At 44.0% G+C, this 27,347-nt stretch overlaps 3 protein-coding genes across 3 annotated transcripts; 2 read left to right on the forward strand and 1 right to left on the reverse strand.

Moving 5' to 3' along the window:
• Window positions 1-1,696: 1,696 nt before the first annotated feature.
• LOC131427717 (histone H4) lies at window positions 1,697-2,008 on the forward strand. The gene has a single exon (XM_058591163.1). The coding sequence runs from the start codon at window positions 1,697-1,699 to the stop codon at window positions 2,006-2,008; it is 312 nt and encodes a 103-aa protein (XP_058447146.1).
• A 6,909-nt stretch (window positions 2,009-8,917) lies between these two features.
• LOC131427723 (histone H1B-like) lies at window positions 8,918-9,592 on the reverse strand. Its single transcript, XM_058591172.1, has one exon. The coding sequence runs from the start codon at window positions 9,590-9,592 to the stop codon at window positions 8,918-8,920; it is 675 nt and encodes a 224-aa protein (XP_058447155.1).
• A 13,150-nt stretch (window positions 9,593-22,742) lies between these two features.
• On the forward strand, window positions 22,743-23,054 carry LOC131427728 (histone H4). Its single transcript, XM_058591183.1, has one exon. It carries the CDS (start codon window positions 22,743-22,745, stop codon window positions 23,052-23,054), a length of 312 nt encoding a protein of 103 aa, XP_058447166.1.
• Window positions 23,055-27,347: the final 4,293 nt, after the last annotated feature.

Below are 27,347 nucleotides of genomic sequence, written 5' to 3' on the forward strand. Positions count from 1 at the left end.
TCAGTCCCATGGAAGACGCAGTTCGAGAAACGATGTCCACTTTGCGTAACACCCGCTGCTACGTTCCGGAAAATGTTAAGGTTAAACCCGAACAAGTTGCCGCAACAGTAAAAGCATCCAAAAACATGAAGGCGCCGGGCTTTGACTCGATTTTTAACCTTACACTGAAGAAACTCAGCCATCAGACCTACACCTTTATTGCCAGTGTTTTCAACAGATGTCTCGATTTGAACTACTTCCCCTCGGAGTGGAAAATCGCCAAGGTTGTACCGTTACTTAAACCATCTAAAGATCCAACGAATCCCTCTAGCTATCGTCCCATTAGCCTTCTGTCGTCGCTAAGCAAGCTCTTCGAAAGACTCATCTTAGATCGTGTTCTATTGCACATCGAAAACAACAACATTTTCCTGCCCGAACAGTTCGGATTCAGAAAGGGTCATTCCACAACTCATCAGTTGCAAAGAGTAGTGAACATCATCGACCGTAACAAGCACGTCGCAAAGTCTACAGCCATGGCTCTGCTGGACGTCGAGAAGGCATTCGACAACGTCTGGCACGAAGGTCTCATCTACAAGATGTATCGCTACAACTTCCCAGTGTACCTCATCAAGATAGTACAAAACTATCTCAGTGGCAGAAGCTTCAAAGTCAGCGTGAACGGAACCCTATCGAACGGGTTTGTTGTACCCGCCGGAGTACCTCAGGGTAGTATTCTCGGACCAGTACTGTACAACGTCTACACCTCGGATTTCCCTCGACTTCCTGATGGTTGCCAATTCTGCTTCTTCGCGGATGATACAGCTATCCTTTGCAAAGGAAGGGTCACAAAACATCTCACCAAAAAGCTGCAAAACTGCCTTGATTCCGTTGTCAGCTACATGAACACCTGGAAGATAAAAATTAACGCTTCCAAAACTCAGGCGATCCTGTTTCCATACAGCCTATCTCAGCGACTCACTCCTCCAGCTGATTGCAAGATCGTGGTTGATGGGCTTCAAATCGACTGGTCCAATGAGGTGGTCTATCTGGGGCTCACTTTTGATCGTAAACTACTTTTTCGCTCGCATGTCGACAAGATAAAATCTAAATGCTCTTTGCTCATCAAATGTCTCTACCCATTAATCAAGAGAAGGTCATCTCTTATTCGCAAGAATAAGTTAGCCGTTTACACCCAGATCATCGCTCCAGTGTTTCAGTACGCGTTGCCTGTGTGGGGGAGGTGTGCCGTTACACATCGGAACAAAATCCAAGTGCTGCAGAACAGAGCCCTGAAAATGATTCTGGATCTTCCGTGGTTCACCAGGACTTCAACAGTTCATCAACTAGCAGACGTCACTACCGTCAACGAGAAACTAATTGCAGCCAATGGAAAATTCCAAGAAAAATGTGCAATTTCTGAATACCCTCTTATTAGTTCACTATTTTAGTTTTGTTGTAGTTTTAGTTGTAGTTTAGTTTTATAAATCAAACTGTCTATCAGTTAAACTGTTAAAAAGAAATTGAATCAAAATTATTAACTAGTAAATTACCGTAAATCAAAAGATGAAAAGTAACATTACTACATCACTTGACATGTAATATCATACAGAAATGTAACCAAAGAGAAACAATAAATATTTAATGTAAAAAAATGCGAAGTGGCATTAGTTTCACTTGTACTGTCTTACTTGCAAGAACAAGCAGCTAGCAGAGAAAAATGACTGGTCGCGGCAAAGGAGGAAAGGGACTCGGAAAAGGAGGCGCCAAGCGTCATCGTAAAGTGCTTCGTGATAACATCCAGGGAATTACCAAGCCCGCTATCCGTCGTCTGGCTCGTCGTGGTGGTGTCAAGCGTATCTCCGGTCTGATCTATGAGGAAACTCGTGGAGTGCTGAAGGTGTTCCTGGAAAATGTGATCCGAGATGCAGTAACCTACACTGAACACGCCAAGCGCAAGACCGTCACCGCCATGGATGTCGTGTATGCTCTGAAGCGACAGGGTCGCACTCTGTATGGTTTCGGAGGTTAAACGTCGTAACGAGAACACACATAACATAATACGGAAGGATAAAAGGCCCTTTTCAGGGCCACCAATATGTTTCGCAAAGAATTAGTTAGCATTTGCTGGTATTCATTATAATCTATAATCATGATGATGATGATGATGATGATGGTGGTGGTGGTGGTGATGATATGAGAATAGTAAGAAGTGTGCAATAGAGTAGTGAGTAGTGTGAATTCAACCGGGTTCGAAACTGACTAGATTTTTCAGTCCAACAACTAGGTTTTCAAACAAACAATTTAACCAGCAGTCGTTAGGGTGGAAACTGGTTTTCGGTTTCGCATCAAGCAAACACGACATTATTATTTCTGGTCGGTTGTGAGTTTCAAACTGCTGTTGACACTTGAGTACTACTCAACGCGCCGCTGAAAAACGTAACATTTGAGAAAAGAAATTAGTTATGTTGTTTAACATGAACTATCTTTTCGAAATCATTCATTCCCATTCAACTGTTCTGGTCAACTGTCAATGCTGTTGGCTTCGAATTTCGACTATACAACATGCAGCATTTGCTCAAAGCCGCCTAGGATAGAAAAACGATTGCTGTTGATATGTCATTGGTTGGTTTACAGTAGCATGCATGTGTATGTGTAGCAATTTATTATTTGGTTGGTCGACCAAGTCTGTCGATTGGTCCGAAAAGTAATCGATACTTTTCTTTATTTCGAAACCAACATATTTTTGCTCCGAACAATATATTGTCCATATGGCATGGATGAATACTCCGAAACGCGAGAACAATTGTACCTGTGTTGTTCATAATTTGTTCTGTTTTTCTCGTTAGGTGTTTGTTGGCTGATGAAAGTAAAATCATCAACGAACAAAATGTGTTTGGTGATTGAATGAGGGAAATATGCGAACTTAACACTTTGTGTAGATTTGTTTGTGGCCCTTAAAAGGGCCGATTATGCTTGGCGATTCGTATGCACACACACGATCGGGGGGGTTTGGTTGTTCTCACTCAGTTTACTTGGAGCTAGTGTACTTGGTGACGGCTTTGGTTCCTTCCGAAACGGCGTGCTTGGCCAACTCTCCTGGCAAAAGCAGACGAACGGCGGTCTGGATTTCGCGAGAGGTAATCGTCGAACGTTTGTTGTAATGGGCCAAACGCGATGCCTCGGATGCAATGCGTTCGAAGATGTCATTGACGAAACTGTTCATGATGCTCATCGCCTTCGAGGATACTCCGGTATCAGGGTGGACCTGCTTCAACACTTTGTAGATGTAGATAGCGTAGCTTTCCTTCCTGCGGATCTTCTTCTTTTTCTTATCTCCCTTGGCGATGTTTTTCTGGGCCTTGCCGGATTTTTTGGCTGCCTTTCCACTGGTTTTCGGTGCCATCGTGCTTGACGGTTCTCGTACGTTCAGAGTAACTGCTTTAACTTAAATGACGCTATTTGCCATATGACAGCTCGTTTTATACCTGCTATTGAGAGCGGCGCATGGACTGCCCCTTTGTTAGAATTCCTTTTCCTGTTCGCAGAACGGGAAACAGTGAGACGATATAAAACAGAGGGTTAGTACGGCGGCAGCCAGTATTACTGAATTGGCTGTCTAGTCGTTAACAGCATCTCGTGGATTTTTTACGCAGAAACACGCACACACAAAATGTCTGGCCGTGGTAAAGGAGGAAAAGTTAAGGGAAAGGCAAAGTCCCGCTCAAACCGTGCTGGTCTGCAGTTCCCAGTAGGCAGAATCCACCGTCTGCTCCGGAAGGGAAACTACGCCGAACGTGTCGGTGCCGGTGCACCGGTCTATCTGGCGGCAGTGATGGAATACCTGGCCGCCGAAGTGCTGGAATTGGCCGGTAACGCTGCCCGTGACAACAAGAAAACGAGAATCATCCCTCGCCATCTGCAGCTGGCCATCCGTAACGACGAGGAGTTGAACAAACTGCTCTCCGGAGTTACCATCGCACAGGGCGGTGTACTGCCAAACATCCAGGCAGTGCTGCTCCCGAAGAAAACCGAGAAAAAGGCCTAAATTGCGATTTCCGGAACATATTGGTGTTACCCCCCTTACAGAACCCGTCCTTTTCAGGACGACCACCTCACTGTGATAAAGAAATATTTAAGATTGCTTTGAATTAAAGATTGCTAAAGTTGTGATACGCCTGGAAAGTATAATGCGCAAATCAAGTATAGCGACCTTTGTTCATTTTCGTTTTCGGAATTTTACCCTGAATCGGTGTATCTACCTGATGCGAAAATGATGTCCGCTTTTTCAGTGTTTGGAAAACAGAAGACAAAATCGGTCATACCAGACGAATCGGAATTTTAGAATGATCGATGTGAGTTCAATGGCGAAAATCTTTCCCATCGATTTACCGGAAAATGCAGCCATTAAAACATCCAAACTTGATCATATAATCTTAGAGAAAGTGTCGCACGAGAAATAAGAGAATAATTTTCGTTCGTATCCGTGACGACACACCGATCCAATATAGCGCATGTATCTGTGTCATTGGTCGGCATCATCTCATGAATGGTGACGACCGACTAGAAAAAAAGAAGAAGAAGAAGAAGATATCGTAGCTACCACCATGATGGTGAATAAACACTGCCACACACACAGGCCAAAAACAAATGGTAATGTAATGTGTATATGAGGAAACGAAAATCAAGCTGTACCTAAGTTCAGCCATCGGTCTCAGAACCGGAGGGCAAGGTCGCATAAACGCGCGCGTGCGTGTGTGTGTGTGTGTGTGTGTGTCTGTATATTCATTTACATTACATTAGCGGCCCCTACACGTGGCATTGTTTATTATTGACAACCAAAAGCATCGTCAGTACCACCAATCCAATTAGCTTGGTAACTTGTGTCGGTATTTTTCGAGAAAACGTTTAGAGCTTTAAGTATTGCAACTGAATATTGAAACATTGAGAGAAGAGTTCATTAAACAGTACACTCTCGCCAATGAAAGTTTTGTTGGATTGGCGAATAATTTTGATTGTTTGAACATATTTTCATCAATCCGATGATGTTTCGACCATTCGACTAACATATATTTTCGAACGAATACGAATGCCACAAATACGATAGCGACACGAACGTAAACAATAAGGAGAGTAATATTGGCTACTACGAGAATGCGAGAGGCGTGAAAGAGAGAATGAAAATAACCGACGAACAACTATGGCAACAGTGTACACCAATTGTCTAGACCGAACCGCAGTTTAGTGGTTGGTAAGTGTGTATTGGTGTGCGATTCTAGCAGGAAAAATAAAAACTGCTGCTCATTAGAATATCCTATTGGAAAGACTATCTACTTGGAAAACAGGAACTCCGAATTGTTTTCCGACGGTCCATGTAAGAAATTACTGAAAGATTACTCAATAGCAAGTTGCTTATTTAGCATCGATTGTTGAGTTTCGTTGACATGATCAAACGATGAACGCGGCTTACTCAATCCTAACGCAGTGAACGGAACTCTCGCTGTTCGGATGGTTAGGTTAGCTTAGCAACAATGACAAATGGCAACTGAACGAAAAATGGTTGAAATGGTGAAAAATCTCTCAAACTCTCAAGTGAAAAGTAGTCCAGGTTAACCGGTATTTTTTCTCCCTCTGCTCATGCTCATGGATGGGATATGGGAAATCGGTTTGACTTTGCGTCGTATAAACGGTTGTTCGTTTCTACCTACCACCATCCGAGAGGTAAACAATACGTACATGAAAAAAAAAACTTAACGACAAAAGTAAAAACCAATCTTTATATGATACCTTCCCGTTATTGTACGTGTTTCAAAACGCTTGTGCCTACAAAATTGAAAAAATTTGTCTTGTGTTTTCTTTTCCGCAATTTTCAGTAGCAAGCAATTTTGTGAATCGCATACCTCAGTTGCACTATTGCGCAAATTGTGTGTGTGTGTGTGTGTGTGTGTGTGTAGACTGCCATGAACAACATGTTCCAACTTATCGCAAACAGAGGTGCGTTGGGAGAGCGAGAGAGAGAGAAAAGCAAGTTAGAGAACATAAGAATGAACTTTATTATGACTGAGGGAAAAACCAATACCCATACATTGAAGTAAACCAGTATGACGTTGATATACATATGTATTGGTGTATGTTTTTGGAAAGCGGAAAATCTTCTTTTTCGTTCTTTGTCTCCGAATTCATCTCCTTTCATTGATAATCGATGGATGAGTGATAAATGATGAATGCTAACTCAAATCGCTATTAAAATATAAATCACCACTCGCAAAATCGAACAAACTAATGTTTTCTGTCCTGCAGGTACAAATCTAATTGTTCCTAACAAGCAAACAGTAAACTTCGGTTGCTAGAGATAATGACATTTTCGTTATTTTGGCACAGGAGATTTATTCTTCTCGAAAACCTGCGATTTTCACGAAAACAAACACACACGCACGCGCGCAATCAAATGAAAAAGTGCATGTTCGAAAGAAATTTACATTTGCTTGTCGTCTTCGTGATGAAGTCTTACCATCAAAGCATCATAGAAGAATACTTTACTATGGGACGCCTTTTCAAAATTTACCCTCTGAGAATGTGATAAGTTTTTTGTTTTATCAATGTCTTCTTTCGCCGTTCTTCGGAAAAGGCGGGAAATCTTTGGTCATCCCTGTACAAAAGTAGTGCCTAAAACAATTCGCTCTCTCTCGCTTCCGCAACGGTGTGTGGCTGGTTTCAAGGAATTCAGTTCCAGCATAATGTAATGCACAAATTGGATGAGATTGTTCAAAACAACTAAACTCACTCAAACCAATTGCCCAGCACCTTCCCTCTATTGCACTTTCTTTCACAAACGGCCACCACCATCACAATCGAAACGAGTAAAGAAGAAGCAAGCAAAACAACACACGAGAATTCGAATTTAACACTTTGTGTAGATTTGTTTGTGGCCCTTAAAAGGGCCGTTTGTTAGTTCTCGCATACACGGGGTCGGTGTTGTTCTCAGTTTACTTGGAGCTGGTGTACTTGGTGACGGCTTTGGTTCCCTCAGAAACGGCGTGCTTGGCCAACTCTCCTGGCAAAAGCAGACGAACGGCAGTCTGGATTTCGCGAGAGGTAATCGTCGAACGTTTGTTGTAATGAGCCAAACGCGATGCCTCGGATGCAATGCGTTCGAAGATGTCATTGACGAAACTGTTCATGATGCTCATCGCCTTCGAGGATACTCCGGTATCAGGGTGGACCTGCTTCAACACTTTGTAGATGTAGATAGCGTAGCTTTCCTTCCTGCGGATCTTCTTCTTCTTCTTATCACCCTTGGCGATGTTCTTCTGGGCCTTGCCGGATTTTTTGGCCGCCTTTCCACTAGTTTTCGGTGCCATCGTTCTAACGTTGACGTGCGTTCAGAGTAGCTGTTTTCACGTAAATGACGCTAGCTCGCCCAAGAAACCCCGTTTTATACCTGCTACAGGCAACGCAGTAGGGACAGCCCCTTTGTCAAAATTTGATCCTCTTTTGCGCTTTATGCTCTGCCTATTCGCAGAACGAGAAACAGCGAGATGGTATAAAACAGAGGGTTAGTACTGCGGCAGCCAGTATTACCGAGTTAGCATCCTAGCTGTTAGCATCGTTTCGTGGATTTTTTACGAAAACAAAACACATAAAAGAAAATGTCTGGCCGTGGCAAAGGAGGAAAAGTTAAGGGAAAGGCAAAGTCCCGCTCGAACCGTGCTGGTCTGCAGTTCCCAGTAGGCAGAATCCACCGTCTGCTTCGGAAAGGAAACTACGCCGAACGTGTCGGTGCCGGTGCACCGGTCTATCTGGCGGCAGTGATGGAATACCTGGCCGCCGAAGTGCTGGAATTGGCCGGTAACGCTGCCCGTGACAACAAGAAAACGAGAATCATCCCTCGTCATCTGCAGCTGGCCATCCGTAACGACGAGGAGTTGAACAAACTGCTCTCCGGAGTTACCATCGCACAGGGCGGTGTACTGCCAAACATCCAGGCAGTGTTGCTCCCGAAGAAAACCGAAAAGAAGGCCTAAATTGCACTTGATTCGCACTGAAACCAATCGAAAAAACGTCCTTTTCAGGACGACCACAATTTTCTGATAAAGAACTTATAGAAATTTACTATTTTACTATCGATCAATCATATTTACTCATGCAAGCGCCATAAGACTTGTTTTTTTTTCCATAGCTTCTAGGATAATTTCCCACATTACAAGTGAAAAGTCGATGGTCGGTGGTCGATTGCGCTGGAGAATAGATTTATTTTTTTTTTACCGATCAAGCAAGGTTGGTTGAATGAAAACGACAATCGTCTGGAGAGTCAAGCTACTAAATTAAATATGATTATACGAAAAACCGCGTACAGAGCGATACCGTGTCCGAACTGGCTCTACACTAAATGGAAACTATAACGGCATTCATTTTCCAAGAAAAGGAAAACTGGGATAGTTTTAAAATACAAATATAATTGGGAACAAAAACATCAACCATTTTTATTGATGAATTTTCGCAAGCTAGATTTTTACGAACGGACTTCATCAATCATCGTGCATAATCCGTCCGCATTTTCATTTGATCACCTACCGATCCTTTCGTCGCTGCTTACCGACTGAGCGAACGAACATATTTGATTGTACTACAAGAGAAGCATGCGCGTAGCAGCGGGGTCGGCTCTATGGCTGCGCACCAATTTATCCACTATAGCGTGTCGGTGAAGCACACGCTCAGAAAGTAGTGCTGCTGTGATGGATAAAAGCATACTTTTTTTTTTTTTCTTACTGTGCAGTTTTGTTGAAGCGGACTACCCAAAAGCGAGCGAAGTAGGAAATATCGATTAATTCTTTGCATGGATTTTTTGGTAGTCCTGAAAAGGACTGTTTTGTTGAACACCGTCGAAATAAGAACGGTAGAATTCGACATGATGATGATGACTGACTGACGATGGGTCAATTTACTTCTTGGCAGCCACCTTCTTCGGGGCAGCTTTTTTGGCTGGCGCGGCCTTCTTTGGCTTCGGGGTCTTGGGCTTGTTGGCAGCGGCTTTCGATGGCTTGGTGGCCTTCTGCTTCGGTGCAGCAGCCTTCTTGGCGGCCTTGGCTGGTGCTGCCTTAGCCTTCTTTGCAGCGGCGGCTTTCGGCTTTTTCTCACCTGCAGGCTTTTTGGCCTTCGGTTTCTTCTCGCCAGCGGGTTTCTTGGCAACCTTTTTCTTCTCTCCGGCAGCCTTCTTCGGTTTTTTGGCAGCAGCCTTCTTCGGCTTCTTCTCGCCAGCCGGTTGCTTGGCACCGGCTTTGATTTTGAACGAGCCGGATGCACCGGAACCCTTGGTCTGGGTGAGCTTTCCCTTCTCGACGCCAGATTTCAGGGCCTTCTTGATGAACGGGGCCAGCTTGGCGACGTCGCACTTGTAGTTGGCGGCGATGTACTTCTTGATGGCCTGCAGCGAAGATCCGTTGCGTTCCTTCAGCGTCTTGATGGCAGCCACTACCATGTCATTGACTGGTGGATGTGTCGATGGCTTCTTCGGTTTTTTGGCTTCTCCCTTGGCGGCTTTGGCTTTCTTCGGTGCCTTGGCCGGTGAAGCAGCAACCGGAGCTGCGGCCGATACGTCAACAGCGGTTTCAGCCATTTTTTCTAATGTGCACTTTTCTAAAGCAGGTAGAACGAGCGAACGACTAAGCGAATACAAACGAGTGTGTGAATGCAGTAGAATCGTGCGATACGTTCGGGCACCGAATCCGTCGGCCCTGTTAGGGAATACGCACATGACGGTTACCATTCGGTGCTAGGTAGGTGTAGGTAATTTTTCTGGACTATTGTTTTTTAAATTGTAAACAATGAATCGACAGCAGCGGAAGTATCGCCAAAGAGTGGTTTTATGTTTGCTACGATGTTTGAACTTTCTGCTCCACCATTCGCGAACAGCCGGACGGGCAGTGATGATAGCGAAATATGCATTCAATATCGGACAAACGGTACATGCTTATTTCGAATTGTCAAAAATAGTAAAACAGTACCATTTAAACAATGCGGACTCCAACGAAACATGGTTCATTGGGAAGAGAAATATTTTCTCTTGACAACTAACACAACCCGTTCGATGACGGTTGCGACGCGCACGAGATTGAATCGGTCAAACTTGAACCTGCTGTCTGGCGCAAATCGATCAAACGACCAAAACGCAGTACGAACCGGTGACTAAGCTTTTCAATTTTTCCGTGTTCTGCATTTGGAAAATACAATTTTTAAACAATTTGACTAACAGATATGTTACGTGAGCATAATATTTCCGAACATGCCTTCCGAAATCTGGAACACGATGGCACTGCCAACGAATAATGCTGGCCAACGTCGCCAACGCCCGGGCGTGTCGGTTGTTCTGAAAGCATTTTGGTTACTATTTTTTGTAATGAACTTGTTTTGCCATTTGAATTTGGTTCATCTTGCAAATATTAAACCTGAACATCAGGACAGGTCAATTCCAAGAGAGAGGATGTTTAAAAATTTCGACAGTGAAAAATTAGAATCAAACAAACCGAAGTCCTTTCTAACACAACGAGTCAAATGTGTGGTGTGTTGTTCACGTACCACAAACGGCTGGCTGGGCTGAGAATATTTGTCATCAGAAGCAATAACCAAAAAACAATCTTTCCCAAATCAGAATACCGGAATTGTGGAGCGCATTTAGGATTTTACATGCAAAATATACGGTGCAAGTATTACCATTAAATAATAATAATAATCCTTCGACACCTCCATCTGTCTAGCGTGCGTGCCAGACATAGTCAGTCTCTCAGTCTCAATCGATTGGCAACAAAGAACTCGAGCAGTGATTTGATTTGATACCGAATTTGAGTGTTGCTTATATTTGATAGATATTGGCCGAAAATTGTCACGTACCGGAAGAAAGCACCGAACCCAACCGAACATTAGCCTACTATTCAAAGATTGGCAATTGCTGTGTATTTCTTTCGCCAGAAACATCCCCACCAGTCGTCTGGGGATGGGACGTTGACTATGTCAACGGCAAGCAAGCGTCTGTCGGGGTAGTCTTGGAACGAAACAAATTGGTATTTTCATGATTTTGAACCAATATTGTATAGTATAGTGTATTGAGAGTAGCAGTAGCAGAGTAATACTAGTAACTGGTGGCCGAATCCCGTCAGAATTGTCAGGCAGTCAGTCACATGGCATGACACGGCGAGTGCACGATGTGTTGCAAGCTGGGTTACAAATTTTGCTGAACTATGTAACAGGGAAGCAATGTGTATTGTCTGTGCTGCTTGTCTGTCAGCAGGTCGTCTATTCTCCTCTCAACTGCTACTTTAGCAGAAACAAAAATGAAAGACCAAAAAATAAGGAAAACATTTCAAACACCTATAGATTACTGACTTTCCATATGGGGGGCATGAATTGTGCAACGGATCGGATGTCATTTTCTGTGCGCGCGCAACTTGTGTGTGTGTGTCTGAGTATGTGATTGTTTAAGGGAAAATATTCGAATTCGTAAACTCGTTGGTAATTGATTGGGTGGCCCTGAAAAGGGCCTTTGGGGTATATGTTGTGAGATCAAACGAAAGCCGATAGCCTGTTTAAGCACGTTCGCCACGGATCCGACGAGCCAGCTGGATGTCCTTTGGCATGATGGTAACACGCTTGGCGTGGATCGCGCATAGATTGGTGTCCTCGAACAAACCGACTAGATAGGCTTCGCTGGCCTCCTGCAGTGCCATGACGGCGGAACTCTGGAAGCGAAGGTCGGTCTTGAAATCTTGGGCAATTTCACGCACTAAACGCTGGAACGGCAGCTTGCGAATCAACAGCTCAGTCGATTTCTGGTAACGACGGATCTCCCGAAGGGCTACTGTTCCTGGCCGATAACGATGGGGTTTCTTCACTCCGCCAGTAGCAGGAGCACTTTTGCGAGCAGCCTTTGTCGCCAGTTGCTTACGAGGAGCCTTTCCTCCGGTCGATTTACGAGCGGTCTGCTTGGTACGAGCCATTATTTCTTTCTTTTGCTTATCCTTTCTCTCTACACCGTACTGTACGCGTTGAAAACAAAACACAGAATGAGCTCAAAACGGACCTGGCTGGCTGTTTTATACCTGCCCGACCGCTCTGAAGCAGCCAATCAGCACAAAGCAAAGCACGAAACGGACCCTCTCGGTAGGTATAAAAAAAAGCACCGGTCTGCGAAGTGGCATTAGTTTCACTTGTACTGTCTTACTTGCAAGAACAAGCAGCTAGCAGAGAAAAATGACTGGTCGCGGCAAAGGAGGAAAGGGACTCGGAAAAGGAGGCGCCAAGCGTCATCGTAAAGTGCTTCGTGATAACATCCAGGGAATTACCAAGCCCGCTATCCGTCGTCTGGCTCGTCGTGGTGGTGTCAAGCGTATCTCCGGTCTGATCTATGAGGAAACTCGTGGAGTGCTGAAGGTGTTCCTGGAAAATGTGATCCGAGATGCAGTAACCTACACTGAACACGCCAAGCGCAAGACCGTCACCGCCATGGATGTCGTGTATGCTCTGAAGCGACAGGGTCGCACTCTGTATGGTTTCGGAGGTTAAACGTCGTAACGAGAACACACATAACATAATACGGAAGGATAAAAGGCCCTTTTCAGGGCCACCAATATGTTTCGCAAAGAATTAGTTAGCATTTGCTGGTATTCATTATAATCTATAATCATGATGATGATGATGATGATGATGGTGGTGGTGGTGGTGATGATATGAGAATAGTAAGAAGTGTGCAATAGAGTAGTGAGTAGTGTGAATTCAACCGGGTTCGAAACTGACTAGATTTTTCAGTCCAACAACTAGGTTTTCAAACAAACAATTTAACCAGCAGTCGTTAGGGTGGAAACTGGTTTTCGGTTTCGCATCAAGCAAACACGACATTATTATTTCTGGTCGGTTGTGAGTTTCAAACTGCTGTTGACACTTGAGTACTACTCAACGCGCCGCTGAAAAACGTAACATTTGAGAAAAGAAATTAGTTATGTTGTTTAACATGAACTATCTTTTCGAAATCATTCATTCCCATTCAACTGTTCTGGTCAACTGTCAATGCTGTTGGCTTCGAATTTCGACTATACAACATGCAGCATTTGCTCAAAGCCGCCTAGGATAGAAAAACGATTGCTGTTGATATGTCATTGGTTGGTTTACAGTAGCATGCATGTGTATGTGTAGCAATTTATTATTTGGTTGGTCGACCAAGTCTGTCGATTGGTCCGAAAAGTAATCGATACTTTTCTTTATTTCGAAACCAACATATTTTTGCTCCGAACAATATATTGTCCATATGGCATGGATGAATACTCCGAAACGCGAGAACAATTGTACCTGTGTTGTTCATAATTTGTTCTGTTTTTCTCGTTAGGTGTTTGTTGGCTGATGAAAGTAAAATCATCAACGAACAAAATGTGTTTGGTGATTGAATGAGGGAAATATGCGAACTTAACACTTTGTGTAGATTTGTTTGTGGCCCTTAAAAGGGCCGATTATGCTTGGCGATTCGTATGCACACACACGATCGGGGGGGTTTGGTTGTTCTCACTCAGTTTACTTGGAGCTAGTGTACTTGGTGACGGCTTTGGTTCCTTCCGAAACGGCGTGCTTGGCCAACTCTCCTGGCAAAAGCAGACGAACGGCGGTCTGGATTTCGCGAGAGGTAATCGTCGAACGTTTGTTGTAATGGGCCAAACGCGATGCCTCGGATGCAATGCGTTCGAAGATGTCATTGACGAAACTGTTCATGATGCTCATCGCCTTCGAGGATACTCCGGTATCAGGGTGGACCTGCTTCAACACTTTGTAGATGTAGATAGCGTAGCTTTCCTTCCTGCGGATCTTCTTCTTTTTCTTATCTCCCTTGGCGATGTTTTTCTGGGCCTTGCCGGATTTTTTGGCTGCCTTTCCACTGGTTTTCGGTGCCATCGTGCTTGACGGTTCTCGTACGTTCAGAGTAACTGCTTTAACTTAAATGACGCTATTTGCCATATGACAGCTCGTTTTATACCTGCTATTGAGAGCGGCGCATGGACTGCCCCTTTGTTAGAATTCCTTTTCCTGTTCGCAGAACGGGAAACAGTGAGACGATATAAAACAGAGGGTTAGTACGGCGGCAGCCAGTATTACTGAATTGGCTGTCTAGTCGTTAACAGCATCTCGTGGATTTTTTACGCAGAAACACGCACACACAAAATGTCTGGCCGTGGTAAAGGAGGAAAAGTTAAGGGAAAGGCAAAGTCCCGCTCAAACCGTGCTGGTCTGCAGTTCCCAGTAGGCAGAATCCACCGTCTGCTCCGGAAGGGAAACTACGCCGAACGTGTCGGTGCCGGTGCACCGGTCTATCTGGCGGCAGTGATGGAATACCTGGCCGCCGAAGTGCTGGAATTGGCCGGTAACGCTGCCCGTGACAACAAGAAAACGAGAATCATCCCTCGCCATCTGCAGCTGGCCATCCGTAACGACGAGGAGTTGAACAAACTGCTCTCCGGAGTTACCATCGCACAGGGCGGTGTACTGCCAAACATCCAGGCAGTGCTGCTCCCGAAGAAAACCGAGAAAAAGGCCTAAATTGCGATTTCCGGAACATATTGGTGTTACCCCCCTTACAGAACCCGTCCTTTTCAGGACGACCACCTCACTGTGATAAAGAAATATTTAAGATTGCTTTGAATTAAAGATTGCTAAAGTTGTGATACGCCTGGAAAGTATAATGCGCAAATCAAGTATAGCGACCTTTGTTCATTTTCGTTTTCGGAATTTTACCCTGAATCGGTGTATCTACCTGATGCGAAAATGATGTCCGCTTTTTCAGTGTTTGGAAAACAGAAGACAAAATCGGTCATACCAGACGAATCGGAATTTTAGAATGATCGATGTGAGTTCAATGGCGAAAATCTTTCCCATCGATTTACCGGAAAATGCAGCCATTAAAACATCCAAACTTGATCATATAATCTTAGAGAAAGTGTCGCACGAGAAATAAGAGAATAATTTTCGTTCGTATCCGTGACGACACACCGATCCAATATAGCGCATGTATCTGTGTCATTGGTCGGCATCATCTCATGAATGGTGACGACCGACTAGAAAAAAAGAAGAAGAAGAAGAAGATATCGTAGCTACCACCATGATGGTGAATAAACACTGCCACACACACAGGCCAAAAACAAATGGTAATGTAATGTGTATATGAGGAAACGAAAATCAAGCTGTACCTAAGTTCAGCCATCGGTCTCAGAACCGGAGGGCAAGGTCGCATAAACGCGCGCGTGCGTGTGTGTGTGTGTGTGTGTGTGTCTGTATATTCATTTACATTACATTAGCGGCCCCTACACGTGGCATTGTTTATTATTGACAACCAAAAGCATCGTCAGTACCACCAATCCAATTAGCTTGGTAACTTGTGTCGGTATTTTTCGAGAAAACGTTTAGAGCTTTAAGTATTGCAACTGAATATTGAAACATTGAGAGAAGAGTTCATTAAACAGTACACTCTCGCCAATGAAAGTTTTGTTGGATTGGCGAATAATTTTGATTGTTTGAACATATTTTCATCAATCCGATGATGTTTCGACCATTCGACTAACATATATTTTCGAACGAATACGAATGCCACAAATACGATAGCGACACGAACGTAAACAATAAGGAGAGTAATATTGGCTACTACGAGAATGCGAGAGGCGTGAAAGAGAGAATGAAAATAACCGACGAACAACTATGGCAACAGTGTACACCAATTGTCTAGACCGAACCGCAGTTTAGTGGTTGGTAAGTGTGTATTGGTGTGCGATTCTAGCAGGAAAAATAAAAACTGCTGCTCATTAGAATATCCTATTGGAAAGACTATCTACTTGGAAAACAGGAACTCCGAATTGTTTTCCGACGGTCCATGTAAGAAATTACTGAAAGATTACTCAATAGCAAGTTGCTTATTTAGCATCGATTGTTGAGTTTCGTTGACATGATCAAACGATGAACGCGGCTTACTCAATCCTAACGCAGTGAACGGAACTCTCGCTGTTCGGATGGTTAGGTTAGCTTAGCAACAATGACAAATGGCAACTGAACGAAAAATGGTTGAAATGGTGAAAAATCTCTCAAACTCTCAAGTGAAAAGTAGTCCAGGTTAACCGGTATTTTTTCTCCCTCTGCTCATGCTCATGGATGGGATATGGGAAATCGGTTTGACTTTGCGTCGTATAAACGGTTGTTCGTTTCTACCTACCACCATCCGAGAGGTAAACAATACGTACATGAAAAAAAAAACTTAACGACAAAAGTAAAAACCAATCTTTATATGATACCTTCCCGTTATTGTACGTGTTTCAAAACGCTTGTGCCTACAAAATTGAAAAAATTTGTCTTGTGTTTTCTTTTCCGCAATTTTCAGTAGCAAGCAATTTTGTGAATCGCATACCTCAGTTGCACTATTGCGCAAATTGTGTGTGTGTGTGTGTGTGTGTGTGTGTAGACTGCCATGAACAACATGTTCCAACTTATCGCAAACAGAGGTGCGTTGGGAGAGCGAGAGAGAGAGAAAAGCAAGTTAGAGAACATAAGAATGAACTTTATTATGACTGAGGGAAAAACCAATACCCATACATTGAAGTAAACCAGTATGACGTTGATATACATATGTATTGGTGTATGTTTTTGGAAAGCGGAAAATCTTCTTTTTCGTTCTTTGTCTCCGAATTCATCTCCTTTCATTGATAATCGATGGATGAGTGATAAATGATGAATGCTAACTCAAATCGCTATTAAAATATAAATCACCACTCGCAAAATCGAACAAACTAATGTTTTCTGTCCTGCAGGTACAAATCTAATTGTTCCTAACAAGCAAACAGTAAACTTCGGTTGCTAGAGATAATGACATTTTCGTTATTTTGGCACAGGAGATTTATTCTTCTCGAAAACCTGCGATTTTCACGAAAACAAACACACACGCACGCGCGCAATCAAATGAAAAAGTGCATGTTCGAAAGAAATTTACATTTGCTTGTCGTCTTCGTGATGAAGTCTTACCATCAAAGCATCATAGAAGAATACTTTACTATGGGACGCCTTTTCAAAATTTACCCTCTGAGAATGTGATAAGTTTTTTGTTTTATCAATGTCTTCTTTCGCCGTTCTTCGGAAAAGGCGGGAAATCTTTGGTCATCCCTGTACAAAAGTAGTGCCTAAAACAATTCGCTCTCTCTCGCTTCCGCAACGGTGTGTGGCTGGTTTCAAGGAATTCAGTTCCAGCATAATGTAATGCACAAATTGGATGAGATTGTTCAAAACAACTAAACTCACTCAAACCAATTGCCCAGCACCTTCCCTCTATTGCACTTTCTTTCACAAACGGCCACCACCATCACAATCGAAACGAGTAAAGAAGAAGCAAGCAAAACAACACACGAGAATTCGAATTTAACACTTTGTGTAGATTTGTTTGTGGCCCTTAAAAGGGCCGTTTGTTAGTTCTCGCATACACGGGGTCGGTGTTGTTCTCAGTTTACTTGGAGCTGGTGTACTTGGTGACGGCTTTGGTTCCCTCAGAAACGGCGTGCTTGGCCAACTCTCCTGGCAAAAGCAGACGAACGGCAGTCTGGATTTCGCGAGAGGTAATCGTCGAACGTTTGTTGTAATGAGCCAAACGCGATGCCTCGGATGCAATGCGTTCGAAGATGTCATTGACGAAACTGTTCATGATGCTCATCGCCTTCGAGGATACTCCGGTATCAGGGTGGACCTGCTTCAACACTTTGTAGATGTAGATAGCGTAGCTTTCCTTCCTGCGGATCTTCTTCTTCTTCTTATCACCCTTGGCGATGTTCTTCTGGGCCTTGCCGGATTTTTTGGCCGCCTTTCCACTAGTTTTCGGTGCCATCGTTCTAACGTTGACGTGCGTTCAGAGTAGCTGTTTTCACGTAAATGACGCTAGCTCGCCCAAGAAACCCCGTTTTATACCTGCTACAGGCAACGCAGTAGGGACAGCCCCTTTGTCAAAATTTGATCCTCTTTTGCGCTTTATGCTCTGCCTATTCGCAGAACGAGAAACAGCGAGATGGTATAAAACAGAGGGTTAGTACTGCGGCAGCCAGTATTACCGAGTTAGCATCCTAGCTGTTAGCATCGTTTCGTGGATTTTTTACGAAAACAAAACACATAAAAGAAAATGTCTGGCCGTGGCAAAGGAGGAAAAGTTAAGGGAAAGGCAAAGTCCCGCTCGAACCGTGCTGGTCTGCAGTTCCCAGTAGGCAGAATCCACCGTCTGCTTCGGAAAGGAAACTACGCCGAACGTGTCGGTGCCGGTGCACCGGTCTATCTGGCGGCAGTGATGGAATACCTGGCCGCCGAAGTGCTGGAATTGGCCGGTAACGCTGCCCGTGACAACAAGAAAACGAGAATCATCCCTCGTCATCTGCAGCTGGCCATCCGTAACGACGAGGAGTTGAACAAACTGCTCTCCGGAGTTACCATCGCACAGGGCGGTGTACTGCCAAACATCCAGGCAGTGTTGCTCCCGAAGAAAACCGAAAAGAAGGCCTAAATTGCACTTGATTCGCACTGAAACCAATCGAAAAAACGTCCTTTTCAGGACGACCACAATTTTCTGATAAAGAACTTATAGAAATTTACTATTTTACTATCGATCAATCATATTTACTCATGCAAGCGCCATAAGACTTGTTTTTTTTTCCATAGCTTCTAGGATAATTTCCCACATTACAAGTGAAAAGTCGATGGTCGGTGGTCGATTGCGCTGGAGAATAGATTTATTTTTTTTTTACCGATCAAGCAAGGTTGGTTGAATGAAAACGACAATCGTCTGGAGAGTCAAGCTACTAAATTAAATATGATTATACGAAAAACCGCGTACAGAGCGATACCGTGTCCGAACTGGCTCTACACTAAATGGAAACTATAACGGCATTCATTTTCCAAGAAAAGGAAAACTGGGATAGTTTTAAAATACAAATATAATTGGGAACAAAAACATCAACCATTTTTATTGATGAATTTTCGCAAGCTAGATTTTTACGAACGGACTTCATCAATCATCGTGCATAATCCGTCCGCATTTTCATTTGATCACCTACCGATCCTTTCGTCGCTGCTTACCGACTGAGCGAACGAACATATTTGATTGTACTACAAGAGAAGCATGCGCGTAGCAGCGGGGTCGGCTCTATGGCTGCGCACCAATTTATCCACTATAGCGTGTCGGTGAAGCACACGCTCAGAAAGTAGTGCTGCTGTGATGGATAAAAGCATACTTTTTTTTTTTTTCTTACTGTGCAGTTTTGTTGAAGCGGACTACCCAAAAGCGAGCGAAGTAGGAAATATCGATTAATTCTTTGCATGGATTTTTTGGTAGTCCTGAAAAGGACTGTTTTGTTGAACACCGTCGAAATAAGAACGGTAGAATTCGACATGATGATGATGACTGACTGACGATGGGTCAATTTACTTCTTGGCAGCCACCTTCTTCGGGGCAGCTTTTTTGGCTGGCGCGGCCTTCTTTGGCTTCGGGGTCTTGGGCTTGTTGGCAGCGGCTTTCGATGGCTTGGTGGCCTTCTGCTTCGGTGCAGCAGCCTTCTTGGCGGCCTTGGCTGGTGCTGCCTTAGCCTTCTTTGCAGCGGCGGCTTTCGGCTTTTTCTCACCTGCAGGCTTTTTGGCCTTCGGTTTCTTCTCGCCAGCGGGTTTCTTGGCAACCTTTTTCTTCTCTCCGGCAGCCTTCTTCGGTTTTTTGGCAGCAGCCTTCTTCGGCTTCTTCTCGCCAGCCGGTTGCTTGGCACCGGCTTTGATTTTGAACGAGCCGGATGCACCGGAACCCTTGGTCTGGGTGAGCTTTCCCTTCTCGACGCCAGATTTCAGGGCCTTCTTGATGAACGGGGCCAGCTTGGCGACGTCGCACTTGTAGTTGGCGGCGATGTACTTCTTGATGGCCTGCAGCGAAGATCCGTTGCGTTCCTTCAGCGTCTTGATGGCAGCCACTACCATGTCATTGACTGGTGGATGTGTCGATGGCTTCTTCGGTTTTTTGGCTTCTCCCTTGGCGGCTTTGGCTTTCTTCGGTGCCTTGGCCGGTGAAGCAGCAACCGGAGCTGCGGCCGATACGTCAACAGCGGTTTCAGCCATTTTTTCTAATGTGCACTTTTCTAAAGCAGGTAGAACGAGCGAACGACTAAGCGAATACAAACGAGTGTGTGAATGCAGTAGAATCGTGCGATACGTTCGGGCACCGAATCCGTCGGCCCTGTTAGGGAATACGCACATGACGGTTACCATTCGGTGCTAGGTAGGTGTAGGTAATTTTTCTGGACTATTGTTTTTTAAATTGTAAACAATGAATCGACAGCAGCGGAAGTATCGCCAAAGAGTGGTTTTATGTTTGCTACGATGTTTGAACTTTCTGCTCCACCATTCGCGAACAGCCGGACGGGCAGTGATGATAGCGAAATATGCATTCAATATCGGACAAACGGTACATGCTTATTTCGAATTGTCAAAAATAGTAAAACAGTACCATTTAAACAATGCGGACTCCAACGAAACATGGTTCATTGGGAAGAGAAATATTTTCTCTTGACAACTAACACAACCCGTTCGATGACGGTTGCGACGCGCACGAGATTGAATCGGTCAAACTTGAACCTGCTGTCTGGCGCAAATCGATCAAACGACCAAAACGCAGTACGAACCGGTGACTAAGCTTTTCAATTTTTCCGTGTTCTGCATTTGGAAAATACAATTTTTAAACAATTTGACTAACAGATATGTTACGTGAGCATAATATTTCCGAACATGCCTTCCGAAATCTGGAACACGATGGCACTGCCAACGAATAATGCTGGCCAACGTCGCCAACGCCCGGGCGTGTCGGTTGTTCTGAAAGCATTTTGGTTACTATTTTTTGTAATGAACTTGTTTTGCCATTTGAATTTGGTTCATCTTGCAAATATTAAACCTGAACATCAGGACAGGTCAATTCCAAGAGAGAGGATGTTTAAAAATTTCGACAGTGAAAAATTAGAATCAAACAAACCGAAGTCCTTTCTAACACAACGAGTCAAATGTGTGGTGTGTTGTTCACGTACCACAAACGGCTGGCTGGGCTGAGAATATTTGTCATCAGAAGCAATAACCAAAAAACAATCTTTCCCAAATCAGAATACCGGAATTGTGGAGCGCATTTAGGATTTTACATGCAAAATATACGGTGCAAGTATTACCATTAAATAATAATAATAATCCTTCGACACCTCCATCTGTCTAGCGTGCGTGCCAGACATAGTCAGTCTCTCAGTCTCAATCGATTGGCAACAAAGAACTCGAGCAGTGATTTGATTTGATACCGAATTTGAGTGTTGCTTATATTTGATAGATATTGGCCGAAAATTGTCACGTACCGGAAGAAAGCACCGAACCCAACCGAACATTAGCCTACTATTCAAAGATTGGCAATTGCTGTGTATTTCTTTCGCCAGAAACATCCCCACCAGTCGTCTGGGGATGGGACGTTGACTATGTCAACGGCAAGCAAGCGTCTGTCGGGGTAGTCTTGGAACGAAACAAATTGGTATTTTCATGATTTTGAACCAATATTGTATAGTATAGTGTATTGAGAGTAGCAGTAGCAGAGTAATACTAGTAACTGGTGGCCGAATCCCGTCAGAATTGTCAGGCAGTCAGTCACATGGCATGACACGGCGAGTGCACGATGTGTTGCAAGCTGGGTTACAAATTTTGCTGAACTATGTAACAGGGAAGCAATGTGTATTGTCTGTGCTGCTTGTCTGTCAGCAGGTCGTCTATTCTCCTCTCAACTGCTACTTTAGCAGAAACAAAAATGAAAGACCAAAAAATAAGGAAAACATTTCAAACACCTATAGATTACTGACTTTCCATATGGGGGGCATGAATTGTGCAACGGATCGGATGTCATTTTCTGTGCGCGCGCAACTTGTGTGTGTGTGTCTGAGTATGTGATTGTTTAAGGGAAAATATTCGAATTCGTAAACTCGTTGGTAATTGATTGGGTGGCCCTGAAAAGGGCCTTTGGGGTATATGTTGTGAGATCAAACGAAAGCCGATAGCCTGTTTAAGCACGTTCGCCACGGATCCGACGAGCCAGCTGGATGTCCTTTGGCATGATGGTAACACGCTTGGCGTGGATCGCGCATAGATTGGTGTCCTCGAACAAACCGACTAGATAGGCTTCGCTGGCCTCCTGCAGTGCCATGACGGCGGAACTCTGGAAGCGAAGGTCGGTCTTGAAATCTTGGGCAATTTCACGCACTAAACGCTGGAACGGCAGCTTGCGAATCAACAGCTCAGTCGATTTCTGGTAACGACGGATCTCCCGAAGGGCTACTGTTCCTGGCCGATAACGATGGGGTTTCTTCACTCCGCCAGTAGCAGGAGCACTTTTGCGAGCAGCCTTTGTCGCCAGTTGCTTACGAGGAGCCTTTCCTCCGGTCGATTTACGAGCGGTCTGCTTGGTACGAGCCATTATTTCTTTCTTTTGCTTATCCTTTCTCTCTACACCGTACTGTACGCGTTGAAAACAAAACACAGAATGAGCTCAAAACGGACCTGGCTGGCTGTTTTATACCTGCCCGACCGCTCTGAAGCAGCCAATCAGCACAAAGCAAAGCACGAAACGGACCCTCTCGGTAGGTATAAAAAAAAGCACCGGTCTGCGAAGTGGCATTAGTTTCACTTGTACTGTCTTACTTGCAAGAACAAGCAGCTAGCAGAGAAAAATGACTGGTCGCGGCAAAGGAGGAAAGGGACTCGGAAAAGGAGGCGCCAAGCGTCATCGTAAAGTGCTTCGTGATAACATCCAGGGAATTACCAAGCCCGCTATCCGTCGTCTGGCTCGTCGTGGTGGTGTCAAGCGTATCTCCGGTCTGATCTATGAGGAAACTCGTGGAGTGCTGAAGGTGTTCCTGGAAAATGTGATCCGAGATGCAGTAACCTACACTGAACACGCCAAGCGCAAGACCGTCACCGCCATGGATGTCGTGTATGCTCTGAAGCGACAGGGTCGCACTCTGTATGGTTTCGGAGGTTAAACGTCGTAACGAGAACACACATAACATAATACGGAAGGATAAAAGGCCCTTTTCAGGGCCACCAATATGTTTCGCAAAGAATTAGTTAGCATTTGCTGGTATTCATTATAATCTATAATCATGATGATGATGATGATGATGATGGTGGTGGTGGTGGTGATGATATGAGAATAGTAAGAAGTGTGCAATAGAGTAGTGAGTAGTGTGAATTCAACCGGGTTCGAAACTGACTAGATTTTTCAGTCCAACAACTAGGTTTTCAAACAAACAATTTAACCAGCAGTCGTTAGGGTGGAAACTGGTTTTCGGTTTCGCATCAAGCAAACACGACATTATTATTTCTGGTCGGTTGTGAGTTTCAAACTGCTGTTGACACTTGAGTACTACTCAACGCGCCGCTGAAAAACGTAACATTTGAGAAAAGAAATTAGTTATGTTGTTTAACATGAACTATCTTTTCGAAATCATTCATTCCCATTCAACTGTTCTGGTCAACTGTCAATGCTGTTGGCTTCGAATTTCGACTATACAACATGCAGCATTTGCTCAAAGCCGCCTAGGATAGAAAAACGATTGCTGTTGATATGTCATTGGTTGGTTTACAGTAGCATGCATGTGTATGTGTAGCAATTTATTATTTGGTTGGTCGACCAAGTCTGTCGATTGGTCCGAAAAGTAATCGATACTTTTCTTTATTTCGAAACCAACATATTTTTGCTCCGAACAATATATTGTCCATATGGCATGGATGAATACTCCGAAACGCGAGAACAATTGTACCTGTGTTGTTCATAATTTGTTCTGTTTTTCTCGTTAGGTGTTTGTTGGCTGATGAAAGTAAAATCATCAACGAACAAAATGTGTTTGGTGATTGAATGAGGGAAATATGCGAACTTAACACTTTGTGTAGATTTGTTTGTGGCCCTTAAAAGGGCCGATTATGCTTGGCGATTCGTATGCACACACACGATCGGGGGGGTTTGGTTGTTCTCACTCAGTTTACTTGGAGCTAGTGTACTTGGTGACGGCTTTGGTTCCTTCCGAAACGGCGTGCTTGGCCAACTCTCCTGGCAAAAGCAGACGAACGGCGGTCTGGATTTCGCGAGAGGTAATCGTCGAACGTTTGTTGTAATGGGCCAAACGCGATGCCTCGGATGCAATGCGTTCGAAGATGTCATTGACGAAACTGTTCATGATGCTCATCGCCTTCGAGGATACTCCGGTATCAGGGTGGACCTGCTTCAACACTTTGTAGATGTAGATAGCGTAGCTTTCCTTCCTGCGGATCTTCTTCTTTTTCTTATCTCCCTTGGCGATGTTTTTCTGGGCCTTGCCGGATTTTTTGGCTGCCTTTCCACTGGTTTTCGGTGCCATCGTGCTTGACGGTTCTCGTACGTTCAGAGTAACTGCTTTAACTTAAATGACGCTATTTGCCATATGACAGCTCGTTTTATACCTGCTATTGAGAGCGGCGCATGGACTGCCCCTTTGTTAGAATTCCTTTTCCTGTTCGCAGAACGGGAAACAGTGAGACGATATAAAACAGAGGGTTAGTACGGCGGCAGCCAGTATTACTGAATTGGCTGTCTAGTCGTTAACAGCATCTCGTGGATTTTTTACGCAGAAACACGCACACACAAAATGTCTGGCCGTGGTAAAGGAGGAAAAGTTAAGGGAAAGGCAAAGTCCCGCTCAAACCGTGCTGGTCTGCAGTTCCCAGTAGGCAGAATCCACCGTCTGCTCCGGAAGGGAAACTACGCCGAACGTGTCGGTGCCGGTGCACCGGTCTATCTGGCGGCAGTGATGGAATACCTGGCCGCCGAAGTGCTGGAATTGGCCGGTAACGCTGCCCGTGACAACAAGAAAACGAGAATCATCCCTCGCCATCTGCAGCTGGCCATCCGTAACGACGAGGAGTTGAACAAACTGCTCTCCGGAGTTACTATCGCACAGGGCGGTGTACTGCCAAACATCCAGGCAGTGCTGCTCCCGAAGAAAACCGAGAAAAAGGCCTAAATTGCGATTTCCGGAACATATTGGTGTTACCCCCCTTACAGAACCCGTCCTTTTCAGGACGACCACCTCACTGTGATAAAGAAATATTTAAGATTGCTTTGAATTAAAGATTGCTAAAGTTGTGATACGCCTGGAAAGTATAATGCGCAAATCAAGTATAGCGACCTTTGTTCATTTTCGTTTTCGGAATTTTACCCTGAATCGGTGTATCTACCTGATGCGAAAATGATGTCCGCTTTTTCAGTGTTTGGAAAACAGAAGACAAAATCGGTCATACCAGACGAATCGGAATTTTAGAATGATCGATGTGAGTTCAATGGCGAAAATCTTTCCCATCGATTTACCGGAAAATGCAGCCATTAAAACATCCAAACTTGATCATATAATCTTAGAGAAAGTGTCGCACGAGAAATAAGAGAATAATTTTCGTTCGTATCCGTGACGACACACCGATCCAATATAGCGCATGTATCTGTGTCATTGGTCGGCATCATCTCATGAATGGTGACGACCGACTAGAAAAAAAGAAGAAGAAGAAGAAGATATCGTAGCTACCACCATGATGGTGAATAAACACTGCCACACACACAGGCCAAAAACAAATGGTAATGTAATGTGTATATGAGGAAACGAAAATCAAGCTGTACCTAAGTTCAGCCATCGGTCTCAGAACCGGAGGGCAAGGTCGCATAAACGCGCGCGTGCGTGTGTGTGTGTGTGTGTGTGTGTCTGTATATTCATTTACATTACATTAGCGGCCCCTACACGTGGCATTGTTTATTATTGACAACCAAAAGCATCGTCAGTACCACCAATCCAATTAGCTTGGTAACTTGTGTCGGTATTTTTCGAGAAAACGTTTAGAGCTTTAAGTATTGCAACTGAATATTGAAACATTGAGAGAAGAGTTCATTAAACAGTACACTCTCGCCAATGAAAGTTTTGTTGGATTGGCGAATAATTTTGATTGTTTGAACATATTTTCATCAATCCGATGATGTTTCGACCATTCGACTAACATATATTTTCGAACGAATACGAATGCCACAAATACGATAGCGACACGAACGTAAACAATAAGGAGAGTAATATTGGCTACTACGAGAATGCGAGAGGCGTGAAAGAGAGAATGAAAATAACCGACGAACAACTATGGCAACAGTGTACACCAATTGTCTAGACCGAACCGCAGTTTAGTGGTTGGTAAGTGTGTATTGGTGTGCGATTCTAGCAGGAAAAATAAAAACTGCTGCTCATTAGAATATCCTATTGGAAAGACTATCTACTTGGAAAACAGGAACTCCGAATTGTTTTCCGACGGTCCATGTAAGAAATTACTGAAAGATTACTCAATAGCAAGTTGCTATTGCATCGATTGTTGAGTTTCGTTGACATGATCAAACGATGAACGCGGCTTACTCAATCCTAACGCAGTGAACGGAACTCTCGCTGTTCGGATGGTTAGGTTAGCTTAGCAACAATGACAAATGGCAACTGAACGAAAAATGGTTGAAATGGTGAAAAATCTCTCAAACTCTCAAGTGAAAAGTAGTCCAGGTTAACCGGTATTTTTTCTCCCTCTGCTCATGCTCATGGATGGGATATGGGAAATCGGTTTGACTTTGCGTCGTATAAACGGTTGTTCGTTTCTACCTACCACCATCCGAGAGGTAAACAATACGTACATGAAAAAAAAAACTTAACGACAAAAGTAAAAACCAATCTTTATATGATACCTTCCCGTTATTGTACGTGTTTCAAAACGCTTGTGCCTACAAAATTGAAAAAATTTGTCTTGTGTTTTCTTTTCCGCAATTTTCAGTAGCAAGCAATTTTGTGAATCGCATACCTCAGTTGCACTATTGCGCAAATTGTGTGTGTGTGTGTGTGTGTGTGTAGACTGCCATGAACAACATGTTCCAACTTATCGCAAACAGAGGTGCGTTGGGAGAGCGAGAGAGAGAGAAAAGCAAGTTAGAGAACATAAGAATGAACTTTATTATGACTGAGGGAAAAACCAATACCCATACATTGAAGTAAACCAGTATGACGTTGATATACATATGTATTGGTGTATGTTTTTGGAAAGCGGAAAATCTTCTTTTTCGTTCTTTGTCTCCGAATTCATCTCCTTTCATTGATAATCGATGGATGAGTGATAAATGATGAATGCTAACTCAAATCGCTATTAAAATATAAATCACCACTCGCAAAATCGAACAAACTAATGTTTTCTGTCCTGCAGGTACAAATCTAATTGTTCCTAACAAGCAAACA

The sequence above is a fragment of the Malaya genurostris genome, chromosome 1, assembly GCF_030247185.1.
Source record: "Malaya genurostris strain Urasoe2022 chromosome 1, Malgen_1.1, whole genome shotgun sequence".
Taxonomy (NCBI): Eukaryota; Metazoa; Arthropoda; class Insecta; order Diptera; family Culicidae; genus Malaya; species Malaya genurostris.